The sequence below is a fragment of the Takifugu flavidus genome, chromosome 3 (genome assembly GCF_003711565.1).
Source record: "Takifugu flavidus isolate HTHZ2018 chromosome 3, ASM371156v2, whole genome shotgun sequence".
NCBI lineage: Eukaryota > Metazoa > Chordata > Actinopteri > Tetraodontiformes > Tetraodontidae > Takifugu > Takifugu flavidus.
Genome location: NC_079522.1, coordinates 9,481,797 through 9,497,400, shown reverse-complemented (window position 1 = coordinate 9,497,400; position 15,604 = coordinate 9,481,797). Strand labels below are relative to the sequence as shown.

Here is a 15,604-nt window from a genome sequence, read left to right as displayed (position 1 = left end):
ACACTCTGTTCTTAGAGTCACCGAAATTTGGCTAAAAATATACAATCCCACATTGGCCTTGCTGCTACAACCATGCAACGGATACCGTGGAGGCTGAGCGGAGTGACCTTTGCCCTGCTGTGACCTGCACATGGGACCCGTGCTGCACCAAGACTATCATAACAGGGACAGACTACAGAACATCCCATAATCCATGATTTCAAACATTCATCTGTGAGCACACGCTGTCAGAGTGGGATTAACAGCCTGGCCGGAGACACAGCAGGTAGGAGGTTTCGATGGGACAAAAGGCACTTTTCCACCTCAAAACTGTGATCAGCGGCAGCACAACAACAACAACAACAACAACAACAACAACAACAGGGGAGACAGAGACGGCTGCGTCCGCCTGGACCACAGAACAGAACATTTCATCACTTTATAGATCATGTTCTGGGTCCTGGACGGAACTACCTGGTTTCAGTAGAACGTTTGGAAGGCAGAACGCGCTCAGGAAGGCTCCAGCAACAAACTGGAGCAGAACCTGCAACAACCATGTCAGTGTGTCTCAGAGCTCGCTCTCTCTGTCACACACACACACACACACACACACACACGCGCGCGCGCACACACGCACACACACACACACACCATCACAGCCCCAGTGATGAAGAAAGGTTCGAAAATCCCTGACAATGAAGGATCCAAAGAAGAAGAGTCCATCATCCAGGAGGTCATGCAGGGGAACTTTAAACCACCCCAACATCAAACTGGTCCATGCTTTTCACTAAACGGGGGACGAGTGCTGCACCGGGGCTGCAGCCGCCGCTCAGTGAGGGGGAAGCCAGCAGCTGGTCCTGAGCGCTGCCGCGCGGCTGATTCTTACCCTGCAGGAGATGCAACATCCTGGCGCAGTCAGAGGACACGCATGGTAATCCACCTCCAGCCTGCAGAACTTTCCATCCGCAGCGCCGCGCTCCGTCCACGACTCCTCCTCTTCTGCCGCGGCTCCTCTGTGTTGTCTCTCTTTCAGCCTGCCGACATGCCCCGCTCCTGCTCCGACACCGCTTCCCTCTCCAGGCTCCAGACGCTCTGCGGTGCTGCCTCCTCTGGCTCACTGAGTCCGTCCGCCTCCACCCCACCTCCAGGCTTTATCGTTCCTCTCTCACTGCGTCCACCTCCTCCTCCTCCTGCTTGGGACGTTTAACATGTGTCGAGGGAGACGGCTGTTCCACTGCTGCTGAAGGTGGCTCCTCGGGGGAGGAGCTGGGGTAGGGTGGGGGGTTTAAAGATAAGTAGGAGGAGTCTGAGAGGGGGTGAACAAAGTGGGGAGGGGGCTGTTTAAGTCTACCCAGACAGGAAGAGACAACTGGGTCTTTACCAACGGAGCGGCACTTCATTCTTCTGCTCCAGGCAACTTCCCACCACACCATGGAGGCATCCATCGGAGTCAGCTGACATTCTGCGTGCACGTGAAACAGCTTCCTGGTCCTGTTGGCCAGTGGACCACGGTGCCTTCCAATCATCTACCTGTTCTTTCTGCAGTTCTGTTCCTTTTTCTGTGAATCGGCTCAAGCACGCCGACACCGATCATTCATCAGACTGACCTCATATGTACAGATGATTCAAAACCCTTCATCTTCGGCGCCTTTTGCACGAGAATAGTGATATAGTGGTACAGCGATAGTGACAGAGTTCCTTTTGTGCAGCGGGAGAAACAGCCCAATATCCCGGTTTATGTCAGGTGCAAGAAGTTCTTTCTTCCACACCATCAAAGTGTTCTGGGACCAGTTTCCAGGGGGCCAGGTTGCGAAGTAAAGATCTAGTTGCAGAATGACTCTGATCACTCAGCTTCTGTGTAAACTGACCTCCTGAGAAACAGCAGTGAGACAGAGACACTGAGGACTGGGTTGGACAGAATCTGGGCCCAGGCTGAGCGATGGACCGGACTAGCGTGGCTCAGACCCATCATCTCAGCTGAATGGGCAACCGGACCAAGCAGGACGCCACTGAGGACACAGAGAGAGGAGAGGGGGATGAAGAGGCCACCATTGTCTGCTCCCCATCAGACCGCTGTGAAAGGGGTGCTGGTTCCGTGGGGCGAAAGGGAGAATTAAAAGGGCCTAAGTGACAGGAGCTCAGTGAAAGAGGGGCAAGAAGGGGCCAGGGCTGACTTTGAGTGGGGGCCATTTCTGCTATTTTACTCCAATTCACTGCCACTAATGTCCTAAAGGAACAATACAACTAAACAAGGGACAGGCAGAGGGGACGGGGCCCCAAGAAACAGGCAGACTCTGAATGATCATCAGGCGGGCCCGTAAAGCTTCCTGCCGTCAGCTCAGGAACACTCGGGTCGGACGATTCACTCGATTACTGCCACCGCACATTTATTATAAACACAGCGGCTCAAATCTGAATACAGGATTCAATTCTGTGAGCAGGTGTCCGACAAATTACACACTATTGTCCGCGTCAAATGGAGGGTCTAACGGAGACGTGTGTGAGCTAATCAAGAAATATCAGAGGCAGCGTTTCCTTCTAATGTGATCAGGACCCACAGGCCAGTCATCAGATGGACCTGTCACAAAAGAAACTGTCCCAGCTCCGTCTTCTCCAGCCCTGTGAGTGTGTGTGTGTGTGTGTGTGTGTGCATGGGGGGGGGGGGCTGACAGAGCTTCAGAGCTCATTAAGGGCTTGATTATTGCTCTGCCAGGGGTGTCGGTGACAGATTCCACTGTTTGGAAACACTCAGCCGCCCACACAGCCAGCCTGGCTCCAGCACTGTCCACCCCCCCCCCCCCCCCACCCCCCCATAGGGGCGGGGAAGTCAGAGCTGGGACAGTCACTGGAGGGTCGAGATGGATCTATAATAGTTTGCAGGGTGGTCTGAGGTTGGGTGGGTGGTGAGAGCTCGTGGTCATGGTGTGTGTGTGTGTGTGTGTGTACTGTTCACTTCAGTTGGGTTAACGCGATGATACTGTGAGAAACAAATCCTGTTAGTTCTGTGTTTTGTCATAATTCAGGGGTGCTCCAGGTAAGTGAGAGAACAGGAAGTGAGAAGGGTCCACAGGACCTGAGTCCTTCAGACGCACGCGTCCATCTCTGATGTCTCCAGGACACCACAAACGATCAGCATGTATCCTAACAAATGTGGAAGGGCTCTGTCAACATGGCGTTGAAAGGAGTGGGTGGGGCAGGAGAAAAGGAAATGGCAGCCAGTGAGTCTGTTTACCCAACACAAAGTCACTCAGGGGTTCCACGCCCTGCTGACATCGCCCTCCGCAGACTGCTGAGATGATGGGGGGAAGACCGAAAAAGCCAAAATGGATGTCTGTTACGTCTCATTGGGCTGAGCGGGACGGGGGGTCATGGTCATGGTGGTGGTCTGTGAGGCCTTTCAGTCATGGAGACTGAAACAAGCAGGATTTATTGGAGATTATCTTTAATAAATCTGCTGCAAATCTTTAGGAATGACCTCAACATTCCATGTGTGATTATGGGAAAGCGAGTGGAGCCGTCCCACTGCAGCTAATTTCTCTGGCTCAGAAACTCTGCAGGTTTTTATGGTGACCGGGCTGCTCGGTTCCTGATTTAACAGCTCTACAGAATTTCACCGCTGACAGAAGAAACAACCTCCTGTGTGCCAGGGCTGAATTTTACTGATGTTTTAAATGCCATAACTGTAATCAGAGAGCCATAAAAGCCTCCTGCTGCGTGAACACGACCATTTACAAGCCTGGAAAATTGACTTCCCAGTAAACGTGCTTACAATAGCTCCAGTGTCTCTTCAGCCCAACGGCACAGGAAAATCCACATGACGACTCCAGGCTGACATCAGTCTGAAGTTCATAAATGTTATTTCTTTAATGGTGCAACCTGCAGCCAGCAGGGGCAGTATTTCACCCCCAACAGTGACACTTTCCTCCTCACGATGACAAAGTTTTTGCAAAAGAACCACGCAGCTCTGGGTTTCCATGGTGAAATTACATTGTAATGTAAAGATTTTACATCGGCTGAAACTTGAAAAAGATCCAATCGGACTGAACCTCCTCCTGCAGATGTTTTCAAAGTCAGTCAGGGGGATCACACAGGGTCCGCGGTTCTTATTTCGGTGTGGGCGGGACTTCTGCTCAACCTGCTCAGGTAGAGTCAAAACAACTTCACACCTTCATGAGCGTGAAGGGAGTCCTTCAATCCACTTGAAGCTCATCTCGAAATCTGCCCAGCTGAAGCGGAACTCCGCTGCAGTTGCAGAGACAGCAAGCACGGACACTCAGCTAAAGAGACGCGAGATAAGAATCGGATAAAAACCTACAGTGCGTTTCCCTCAGCTGAAAGTGGCCAACTGCCAGGAGGACAACAGCTAATTCGGCATTAGGCAAGACTCAGCTCTTAAACACAGCTAATTGGCTGCAGGAATGCAGATAATTCCAGAGGGACTAAGACACAATATCCACATTGTGAAACCACTTTATCCCTGCAGGCAGCACCATGTTTACAGCGGAGTATCTGCAGGCTCAATGTCCTCCTGTGTTTGGTTTGCAGCAGCTGTTGATGTGTGGAATTACAGTGAGCGGCGTGTAAAGGAGGAAGGTGGCACGTGTGCGAGTGCAGCACTGTGACCCCCCATCGATGAAAGGCCTTATTAATACATACAAACCCGCGAGGAAGACGAGCTTCCTGTGACTTCCTGGACCCTCAGGGGTGTCCTGACTCACACTTCTCCACTGCTGACATGGTGACCTGCAGTATGAGCCCAGGAAGGTTGTCACATATAAAGTGCAAATATGACCATTTAAAGTCCAGTTTTAGCTGGAATGGCCCAGACTGGTGGCTACTCAACATCGTGGAAATCGGACTATCCTGGAAATGAATAATAATACTATTTATTTTAAAGCTTGTTTACTTGTTAACTTTAGGGTTGTCGGAATCAAGGTGTTAATGCGTATTAATCCATCGTCATGATGAACCTGATTTCAGATTTTCAAGAACTTAACCCATCTGCAGCGAAGAAAGACTCTGAACGTCCAATTTCTGGCAATTTTTCCAAGTACAGTTGTCGTCAGGAAGTTGATCTGGCCATGACCGGCAGCAGAAGCAACGGACAACGATGGAAGATGCTTAACAGGATGTTGGTTCTCTGTGTCCAAACAAGTCCAGGAAAATATTAAAAACTCTGCAGGAGAGAGTTTTCTTTTTACCAAAACGCATCCGTCTTAAAATGCCACATTACGGCGAAGCATTTGTTAGCTAGCAATTCAATTAAGGTGTCGCCCAGCTTGCACCAAATCACGCTTCGTTCTTTTGTGAGTCTGTGAATGAAACGTGATTACTATCAATTAAAAATAAATGTAAATAAATAATCGGGATTGACTGATTACATTTTTTTTAATCTTTCGACAGCGCTACCAAATTTAATTATCCCCCAAAAATCAGACAAAAGCCTTCAGGGACTTTTTTAGTCTCCAAATGAGCGGTTGTAGATTCTGGAGCTCAGTTTTCACTCATGTGACCTTGACGGGGACAAAAGGACATTTCTGCTGAGCTGAGCTGGTGCGTCTAAAGAGCTTATTCACTCAGTGAAGTCTTTTTATGATTTAATTTTTATCAGTCATTGAAGTTGAGAATGAACGGACTCACGTCAAACAGAAGGATCATATAATTGCTGCTGGCAGCAAACCACCAAACAAAAACTAAACATTTTTTTTGGATTTGCTCGTCCAATTACCCCAAATCCCTCAAGCAAAGACCTTTACCATCCATCTGTGAACGAACAGGACAACCTGGGCATTGATCAGCAGATGTTGCTGTTAATGTTTGACCACACAGTCTGTTCAGGGTCCAGGGACCTCCAGCTGAGACCTTCCCCCTCCTCACCAGGGCCCCCCCGCCTGCCTCCTCATCCCTGCCTGTCTCACCCATCCTCAAAGGTTTGGAAGGGGTCACAGATGAACACCAGCTGCTCTGGTCGGCAGAAAATAGCAGCTGAGGCCTGCTTCAAGTCATGTGACCTGGCACTGGTCTCCACCTGAAGAAACCTCCAACTCTACATGTAGAGAAAACGGACGGAGGAAGAAAAGAAGATAATCTACCTTATTTAAATCCAAAATGAAGGTTACAGCTTTAACATCCCCCCACACACACATTTGTCACTCAGACCTAAATAAACTCTTTTTTCAGGCATTCGGGAGAAGAGCGATGAAATCTCTTCATGAAAATAGATTTGACCATAATTACTGAATGAGTAGAAACATCCATCTGATGCTGACATTGCAATGTGGCTCCTCTTTCCACCAAAGACAAGGAGAGTGGAGAGAACTGGAGAGGCCAGAGGAGCATTACATCAGCCCTCAGAGAAGGGGCTGTGCTTCCCCTACTTCTGAAGGCGCCACTAAACCATCACTGTGCACATGTCACGTGCCATGCTGGGATGAAATTTTGCCTTTTAAATTAGGGGATTTTCCCAATTGGTACTGGCGAATGCTATTTTGTCATTCTTCAATGTGCGCTAAGCATGTCAGGAACGGCAGATGCGCGTTGTTTTTTTGTGTCCTGAAGGACAAAAGTGACGTGTGAAAAGAATCCAGAAGAATTTCATCAGAAACACCCCCCAAGTGGGGAATGTATTTAGAAGTTTGCATGAACACAATCCTAAGTGTTCGGGCTGTGTACTTCAGCGGTGTGAAACCAGCCAATAAAAAGATTAATGAGAGTCGTGAACGTCAGGGGTCATCGGGTCAGGAAGAGGGGACACAGCCAACATGAGGAATAGGATGACGCCTAAAGACGCTGCTAAAGTTTTAGCCTCTACCCTTCATCACTGTCAGTGTTCCGAATGGTCCCAGATGAATCCAAGAGAGCGCAGCCTAACCCTGACCCCTGACCCTACCCTTCACAGGACGCGCTGCCTCCAATGACAACGCTGTCGGCCGATGCCGTTTTATTGCTTTTACTCCTGCTAGTGTGTCGGGATTTTTTGTTTTTTTCTTTTCTTAACCGCTTTTTCCCTTTCGGGGTCACGGGGAGGGTGCACAAACGGGCGAAGGTAGGGTCCATCCAGGGGTGGAGCTCATAGCACGGCCCTATGTGAGCATTTTGTGGCTCCGGTACCTTGCTCAAGGGTACCACGGCATTGCTCTGAAGATGTTCTGGCACCTCCCACAACCAGAAGACCTTCCATGCTTTTGTTCACAGTGGAGCTTGAACTCAGGAACCTTCCATTGCTCGGCTGAGCCACCACTGCTAGAGTGTGTGTGTGTGTGTGTGTGTGTGTGTGTGTGTGTGTGTGTGTGTGTGTGTGTGCGCGTGTGTGTGTTTAATGTGAGTTCAACAACACAAAACTTGAACCTCTTCAATGTGTGTGTGTGACGATGCAGCCTCTGAGTACCACACACAAAGAGGCTCATGCGAAGTTATTAAGACTGGGTCAATATCAAGTATCAAATGTTAGGCATCGGTGTGGCGTGGACCACGCAGGATGTCCGCTCTGATTTGTCACTGGTCCCCCACAGGGACATTTGGCTTGTTCCCAAGAGGGGACTGTCTTTGTAAAAGTTGTGGTAACATTGACAAGAGGGTCATTCCTTTACTCACCACTTCCTTTGTTGAGGGGCTGTGCTGCTCTAGTAATGGGGCTGGTCAGTGGTCGCCCCCCCCCGACACCCCAACCCCCCCTGCGTCCAACCCCCTACCCCTCTCTGCTCACTCAGGGGGAAAATTACTTTGAGGTGGGAAATCCAGCGGCACTGACTGGGAGAAAGGATCTCTCAAAAGAGAGTTACGTTTAAGAAATGGTGTCTCTTTCTGCAGGGGCGGTGCATCTCTGGACAAGAGGAGCACAGGGGGGACAAGGCATCTGCCCAAGCTCTTCATCTCCATTGTCTGCACAAATCCAATCTCCAGCATACCGAGAACTCACCTTCCGCTCGATCCTCCGCTGAAAGCTTGTCTCACATTCTAAACTAACAGTGTGCTGCATCTGCAGCCAGCTGCAGAGGACGGTCAGTTCAACATCTGTCTCTAGAAGCTCCTTACCTTTGGACTCTCTGGCGTTCCTCCTCAAGTTGTTTGAGAAGATCGTCTATGCATCTGTTGGTGTCCATGTGTTCCTACCAAGAAGAGAGGCAGAAAGTCAAAAGCAGCAAAGAGTCTCCAAGCCCAACCTAATTCTAGGCCTACACCTCCAGTCCCAAGACCGCTCTGCTCAGAAGACCTCAGATCAGGATGTCCTGAGTGGAAACAGTTAAACTCTGGCTTCTGTCTGTTTCCTCCAGTCACCAGCAGAAGCGCAGGACTCTCTGCTTCAGCCTCTCCTCCGTGTAATTCCAGAAGCTAAGTCCTCGCACTGTCTCAGAAGCCCGTCAAGCTGTGAAGAGTCAGCTGGGAGGAACTCTCCAAGCCGAGTTACAGCCATGGCCAAATGAGCTCAGAGTTGGAGCGGAATTGAAAGAGCAGATGTTGGGATTTCTTGGCTGCAGCTGAGAAAGTTTCGCTGAACTACACACATGCGCGCACGCACACACACATACACGTACACACACACACTTTGCACTGGACGTGTTTGCACACACAGCGTGACTGTCAGATCAGTTTAAGACTAATTCCTTGTGTTGTGGCCTGACGGCTCCTCTCCTGGGAAAAGGTTATCTAAGCGTCACAGATGCTCCTCATTGATTTCTCAGCTGTCTGGTCACGTGCTGTTGAGCGACGGGGATCTCAGAGAAGAGGTTACTGGGCCAAGAATGGAGAAAAGAAAAGTGCAGCAGCATTTATTGATTCACTGCCTCGGTCTTTACATCTTTTTGGCATTAACATATAAAGGCCACGCAGGGCTGAGGCTTTTTCTGCAAAGGTTGCATGATTCCAGACACTGTCTCTGCTGTCTATTTAGCATCTCAGCACGCAGGATGGAATGTAGAATTTGTGATTAATAACAGTAGAACAAAGAACAAAAATGTGTGTATGATTTTTATTAACAACACCAGGTCGATAACAGCGCGACATCAGAGAAAAGGACTATAAGCAGCATCACTCATTGACACACAAAACTGAACAGAATGCTCAGGTTCTGAGAGAGAAGTGACCTCAGGACATTTGTCTCCTCAATGGAGTTGAATATTTTACATGTTCACAAGCATACCTGCGACCAGGCCACCAGCTCAATCTGATGCCAGAGAGGCCTGGCCAAGGCCCAGGCTTCCTGCCGAGGTACCAGTCAAGGGCACTGTCATTTGCCGGGAGGCAATTGAGGTTACGTCTAAAGTGTGAGAGGATGGTTCCACTTCCTGTCACACTAAACCTTCCAAAAGAAAACCACCGACGTGCTTTAATCCATTCCTCACCTCAGTGCTCCATATCAGCCATGATGGACAGAAGGCAGTGGCAGCAACGCTGAAGCTCCTACAGTTCCCGTTGGTCCCACAGCTCCACAATAATCAACTCCTCATCAGCATCATCTTCTGCAGGAAAGAGAGAACAATCCGGAATGACAACGTGTTTTCTTTCACATTCGCAACTTTATTAATTGAGAACAATTTCTGATTTCTCATCATCGGGCAATTCAACAGGTTTGTGCACGACCTCCGAGAGAATTAACGGTTTTATCTCCAAAAAATGGTCACACAGAAACCTTTGTGGAGTCAAGAGTCTGTCTCTGGAGGACCATTAGCAATGTGATCCGATAATCACCAAGGAAGGGGGGGGGGGCGTTCCTTTTAAAAGCCCCCGTGTCAGGAAAAATATTTATGGGCCCCATCAAAGATGAACTAAAGTCTGTGTTGTCATCGCTCAGATGTTTGCTAATGACACGCCACTCCACTAATCCAGCACACATGGAGGAATGCTCAGAATGTGGCTCGTTGTCGGGTGAAATATGACCGGGGGTGGGGAGGGGTGTGGTGGTGGGGGGTTGCAGCAGCATCTTTCATCTTAAACTGCACATTATTTCTGACATTTTTACTGCTCAGCTGAAAGCTGCAGAGTTCCTGTGAGGCCCAGCTGATCGCATGAAGACAAAAGTGAGCCAAACTCCAGTTTTCCCCGTCCTGAACCAGGAAAAGCACAGAAAACCAAAGATGAGCCACACAGTTGTGATGCTGCTGCTGCTTCAAAAATAAAAATCTTCTTTGCCTGTGTGGAGCAGAACGGAAACCCCAGGCCAGACAAAACTGTGACTCCATCACCGAGGCCAAGGTCACTTCTCTCCCCCGCCAGCATGCGTTCACGGATCAGGGGGCACAGAGGTAAGACGCCTTCTGCAGAAGGTCACAACCTCCACACAGCAGGTCCGAGCAGGACCAGCACACCTGAACTAGGTCAAAGGTGATCCCCAACAATGTTCGCTGAAGTACCACTCTCAAAGTATCTGATACAGAATCACAGTTGATCACTGTTGACGTTTACTGGCTCCAACCTTTTTTTTCCAAGGTTTTTTTTTAGGTTAGGCTAAATATATGGTTGCTGGCCATCAAGTTACTTATCATTTTAGGAACTACCTAATGTGGTTGAATTGCATGACCTTGTGGGAGTCATCATAGGTGTCGGGTGGTTTTGTGATCCAGCTCCACGGAATTCCAGTGGGCCCTCCAGTGGGTGAAGGTATGAGCCGTCGTTTGCTCCAGATTCAGTTGTTTGTGTTGGATTTCATTTTGTGTGTGCTGATTGGTCAGTAAAGTAAGATGACCAGAACAACTCTTTAGTGATGTGTTGACTTCAAGGTTATTTCTCTTCTCTGATTTGTCGCACAAAGGCACAGAAGAAATTTAGCTGACAGAGCTAAAGCCACTAGGTGGAGACAGCTGTTAGTTATTCTTGCTGGATTTTCCCGAGCGTCAACCTTCTTTTCCTCACATGAATCAATGGGCCAAACAACATCCCAGAAGAAGAAAAGCTAAACACAAACCCTGTTAAACCTGGCTGGCGCTGTGGTGAGATTCAAACCACAGCTCGTCTGTGTTCGATCAAATCCACCATTTTACTTTTTAACCTAAATAATCCGATGCTAAAGAGTCTAAGACATCTACCACAGTGGCCTGATTGAGTGGAGGGTGTGGGTCAGCGGGATCTTCCTCTAAAGGTTACCTGAGCTGTAAAAGAGCCTGTTCATCGTCGTCCACGGTCGTCTGTCTGATGTTCCTCCTCTGGCAGCACCTACAAGCTCCACCCAGCCCAAACATCAACACCTCTGTGCCAACAGGAATCCAAATCCCAGAAGATTGTCTTTCCAAACAGTCCGGCAGGCCTGCGTGAGCCTCCTGCTCCTGGGTGGGTCACACACAGACGTCCATTCATGCCGGTGGAGAACACCGTCAGAGCTCTTTAAGAGACAGACCTCAGCTGAAAAACAGAGGAGTGAAATCCATCAGACCTCTATGCCCAGACAGGATGAAGGCCCGAAACCTGAGCAGGTCTTCCACCAAAGCTACAAACACAAACGACAATCACCATGACAATGAAGACCCTATTTCCTAAGACTGAGACAGCACAGCAGAGAAGATTAGAATCTCAACCCTTGTGAACGGAGCCAGGATATCTCCAGAGCGATGGAGAAAAGGGTGTTACAGTAGGAGGGTGAAGAGTTCTGACAGGTTCTGGGCTAACCTGCGAACAGACAGGACATGCAGAGGAGGACTGTGGGCAACTCAATGTCTGAGCGAGTTGACAGTGACGACACGATTGACAGCTGAGCTCTGGTACCAAAGGATGCCGTGATGTTTGGCAGATTCAGCTCCAGTCAGATGCACATTTCCTTCAGGAAGCTCACACATCTGGAGCTGTTATGAAGCCATGGTGTCACTTTCTGTGTCCACATTCAGGCTGATGGACACAGATTTCCCTTGGAGGTGTGAACCTGAGGTCTTGGTCATCTATAAACCCAGCTGGGGGCTGACCACAGCGGCTAACATCCAATTCAACAGTCCCGGACTAGATACAGCAGATGGGAGGGTTTTGGTTTAAAAAGGGATGGGTGTGCAGACCTTTGACCTCTCCAGCCCCGATTATTCCAAGCCATTATTATGTCTGTGATACTGCCAGAGGGAACTGGGGGGCCTCCATGATTGGGTGGGGGCAAGGCCAAAAGGTTTCCTGTTTGGTTATGGTCCCTCTCTAGAATATCCTCACGGATGCAGGACACCCACCTCCAACGTACCTTTGCTATAGCTACAACATTGACGACAGAATTGCTGTTCAAAATCTCGAAGTCATGATTGATGATCAACTGACTTTTTCTGATCATGTGGCCTCAAGTCCAGTTGTGGTGCTCTGCCTTATTCATCATCAGAAACAGCAGGCTGTTCCTATCCCAGCATGCCACCCAGCTGCCAGTACAAACCAGGGTGATCTCCCACGACCTACAAAGCACTGCCATCGCAAGGGCGACCCTCTCTTCCGTTGAAAAGCTCTCAGGGACACAGTTCTTCCGAGAGGACCTGCCCCTCCTCTCACCTTTCCTCCTGTTGATAGCCCTCTTCACTCTCTCTCCAAGCCCTGCACTGTTAGTTGATAGTAGCACTTGTACTAGACAGTTTAAGACTGTAAGATAGGATTTTATTCACATAGGATCCCTTCAAAATAAGTATGTGATGTTAGAACTCAGAGTCAAAAAGTCCTCCAAATGTATGTTTATGCAAAAAACAAATGAATAAAAATGACTTTAAACAAAGCAGGGGCAGGTGATTCAACGTTTTAAAAGGTCTCGCATTTTGATACTGTCATTTGATACTGTTTGATACTGTCATTTGATACTGTTTGATACTGTCATTGTTAAATGATTATTCCATCTGCTGATGAGATGGCAAACAAGTTTCTGAACCTGTTCTACCAGGTCTTAGTTTCAGTACCTGTTACAACAGAGAAAATCTCCAACACCGATGAAAAGCATTGTGGGATCAGCTTCTACGAGGCGGCAGGAGGTATTATTAATGTTTATTATGGCGGGACAAACGCATTATTTCATATAAATACAATGCAGATGTCATGCATACAGGTATCAAGCCAAAGCTAATTTGTCACCCTTGTCACTGACTCGGCCCGTGACATGCGGCTCCGTCGTGAAGGCAGGTGATCTTTTGTTTGACAGAAACTAAAGATAGACTTGCTGCAGGCTCTTCATTCAGGAGCTGCGTGACGCCGCCATCATCAAAGGAAAGTTCCATCCAATGACACACTTCATACTTCACCGTGATTGTTCTGGGTGCTGTATGAAGCTGCTTCTTCTGGGCAGCACAGAAGGTCTGCAGCATCATTTGGGGTGGGGTGGTAACACACCATCGAAACCAGGCCACAGTTAATTAATCATCCCAGCTCCCCATTTCACAGCCCCCCCAAAAGTGTCCCGAGGGCTCACCAGTCCTGTGTGTGTGTGTGTGTGTGTGTGTGTGTGTGTGGATGGCGGAGTAAGTCGGTGTCTGACTGTGCGGATGTGGGGGTGTGTGCACATGGGTGTGTGTAGGGTTAGATGCATGCATGTGTGGGTGGTGGTGTGTGTGGGTTAGCATGTGTGTGGGTGGGTGGGTGGTGTGTGTATGTGGTGGGGGCTGCAGCTGGGGGGTATTTGCTAAAGCACTTTTGAGCCAAAAGACTTCTGTGCTCCTATAAATCTGCAGCAAACAAAATAAACACCACCGAAGAAGAGGCAGAGCGCAGTTATTCCAATCAATAATAATCAGTGTTTGATCGTTTTCCGTGGTCACACGGGGTGATGGTGGTGACGCACACTGTCCACGTTTACGTGATGTCACATCGGTTAAGCTTCGTGCTCTCATGCAGGTTGGAGATGAAGCGGTGACCCACACCAGTGTTGTTAATGGAGCTCTCAATGTGCGCCTACTACTGCCTCCTTCTGGAAACAGTTTCAATATTTTGGACAGTTTTCCACCCTTCCCTCTCTGGTGACCCAAACAGCTCCCTGTTAGAGCAGCAGCCAGGCTGTTCCATGACAGGACCATGACCACGATGATGACAGCAGAGACAGCACAGGTCGCTCAGACGTCTGGGCACGAGGGAGCGAATCAAGAACTATCAGAGGCAACATTTCCTTGTAATGTGATCAGGAGCCACAGACCAGTGGAAGACATCTTTCTAGATCTGTTACAAACACACAGCATCTGTCTCCATCCAAAGATGCTTTGGAGATCCAGGATAAGCTTGAATTTTGCTGTGACCTAAATCTGCACCATGCTGAGATCACGGGCGATGATTCCAACACGCAAACTGCAACAGACCTCCAGCAACAATCAATCAACAATCAAGCAACGCATGCACACAAAAACACGACTCGTTTCCTGATACAGTTGATCTGAACCACCCCCTGCCCCACCACCTCGCACCCCAGGCAATGGCTGCCCCTGTTCTAGAGCACCAGCCATATCTGTGGGTCAAATTTTGGGCTGGACCACAGGGCAGGGCATTAGCATACTTCCTGCCCCTGTCAGCCTGTTCTCCTGCCCCACATAGTGACTGGTGTTCAGAGTGCTGGAGGACATGAATGGGGGGGTGCATGAAGTGATACTCACTGCCAGCAGTTCCAGGAAGTGGAACGATCCAGATCCTCCTCCATCCTCTCACAGCACCGTGCTCCACAAAATGGCTCATCTCCTGACTCCTGTTTGCCTTTTCTCTGCTCTGCTTCCGCTTCAGTCCACACTTCTGCCCTGACTGAGCCTCAGCTGCTGCCTGCCCCTCACTGTGCGTGCGTGCGTTTGTGTGTGTGTGTGTGTTGTGTGTGTGTGTGTGTTCTTGCACATGCAATAGATTCAGAATCAAAATATGCATTTTACTGTCAACCTGAGGACATTTTTGCCAGTTGAGGACATTTTGAAAGATACACCCAATTGTCAGTGTGATGATGATGATGACGATGATGATGATGATGATGATGATGATGATGATGATGAGATGATGATGATGATGATGATGATGATGACGATGATGATGATGATGCAGGGTTTCTTCAGAGACAACATATCAGTTCATTGTCAGTTTTTAACCAAATTGAGCTCAATCACCTGGGTCAGGACCCGTCAGAGCTGGGACAGTCACTGGAGGGTTGAGATGGATCTATAATAGTTTGCAGGGTGGTCTGAGGTTGGGTGGGTGGTGAGAGCTCGTGGTCATGGTGTGTGTGTGTGTGTGTGTGTGTGTGTGTGGTGTGTGTGTGTGTGTGTGTGCGTGCGTGCGTTTGTGTGTGTGTGTGTGTGTTGGGGGGGTGTCTTGTGGGCCATGTAGGCTGGGGGGCGTGTATGTGTCTTGTGTATAGCTGAATTTTGACACCAAAGTTGAGAGTTCAATACTCTTTTCAGGTTAAACATTGCTCTCTTTTCTGTGAGAATTCTTGTAATCACTCATCCTTTAGTGCTGCTGCTGCTCTGAAAGTGGCCAGATTTGTGTGATCTGAGCATATAAAAAGTGTTGGACAAGATACTATGTAATATGATTAAGAGTGGGTGGCGGCAAAGGTGGAGTCTAATGAAGTCTGTGTAGCATCTCCAAGTGGTAGTAACCATGAATATTAGAATTACAGTACAATATTCTAATGCTATACAACAATGTACCTTTATGACAAGACACACACTTTTTTCCCAACCTATTTAACTTGCAGTGGCAGCTTATACTATTTTGAGATTAA

At 48.7% G+C, this 15,604-nt stretch overlaps 1 protein-coding gene across 5 annotated transcripts in view; it reads right to left on the bottom strand.

Moving 5' to 3' along the window:
* Positions 1-15,604, bottom strand: part of LOC130522274 (nck-associated protein 5-like) — a 54,852-nt gene that overhangs the window by 29,535 nt on the left and 9,713 nt on the right. For 3 of the 5 annotated variants that reach the window (XM_057026432.1, XM_057026430.1, XM_057026433.1), the window contains exons 3-4: positions 9,321-9,437; positions 8,014-8,087 (exon numbers count right to left, since the gene is read on the bottom strand). In XM_057026432.1, coding sequence (XP_056882412.1) covers positions 8,014-8,081 — 68 coding nt within the window. In that variant the 5' untranslated portion in view covers positions 8,082-8,087; positions 9,321-9,437. Of the gene's footprint in view, positions 1-865; positions 1,355-8,013; positions 8,088-9,320; positions 9,438-11,058; positions 11,314-15,604 lie in introns of those variants that run through there. The other 2 variants (XM_057026431.1, XM_057026434.1) reach the window with 2 other exon arrangements.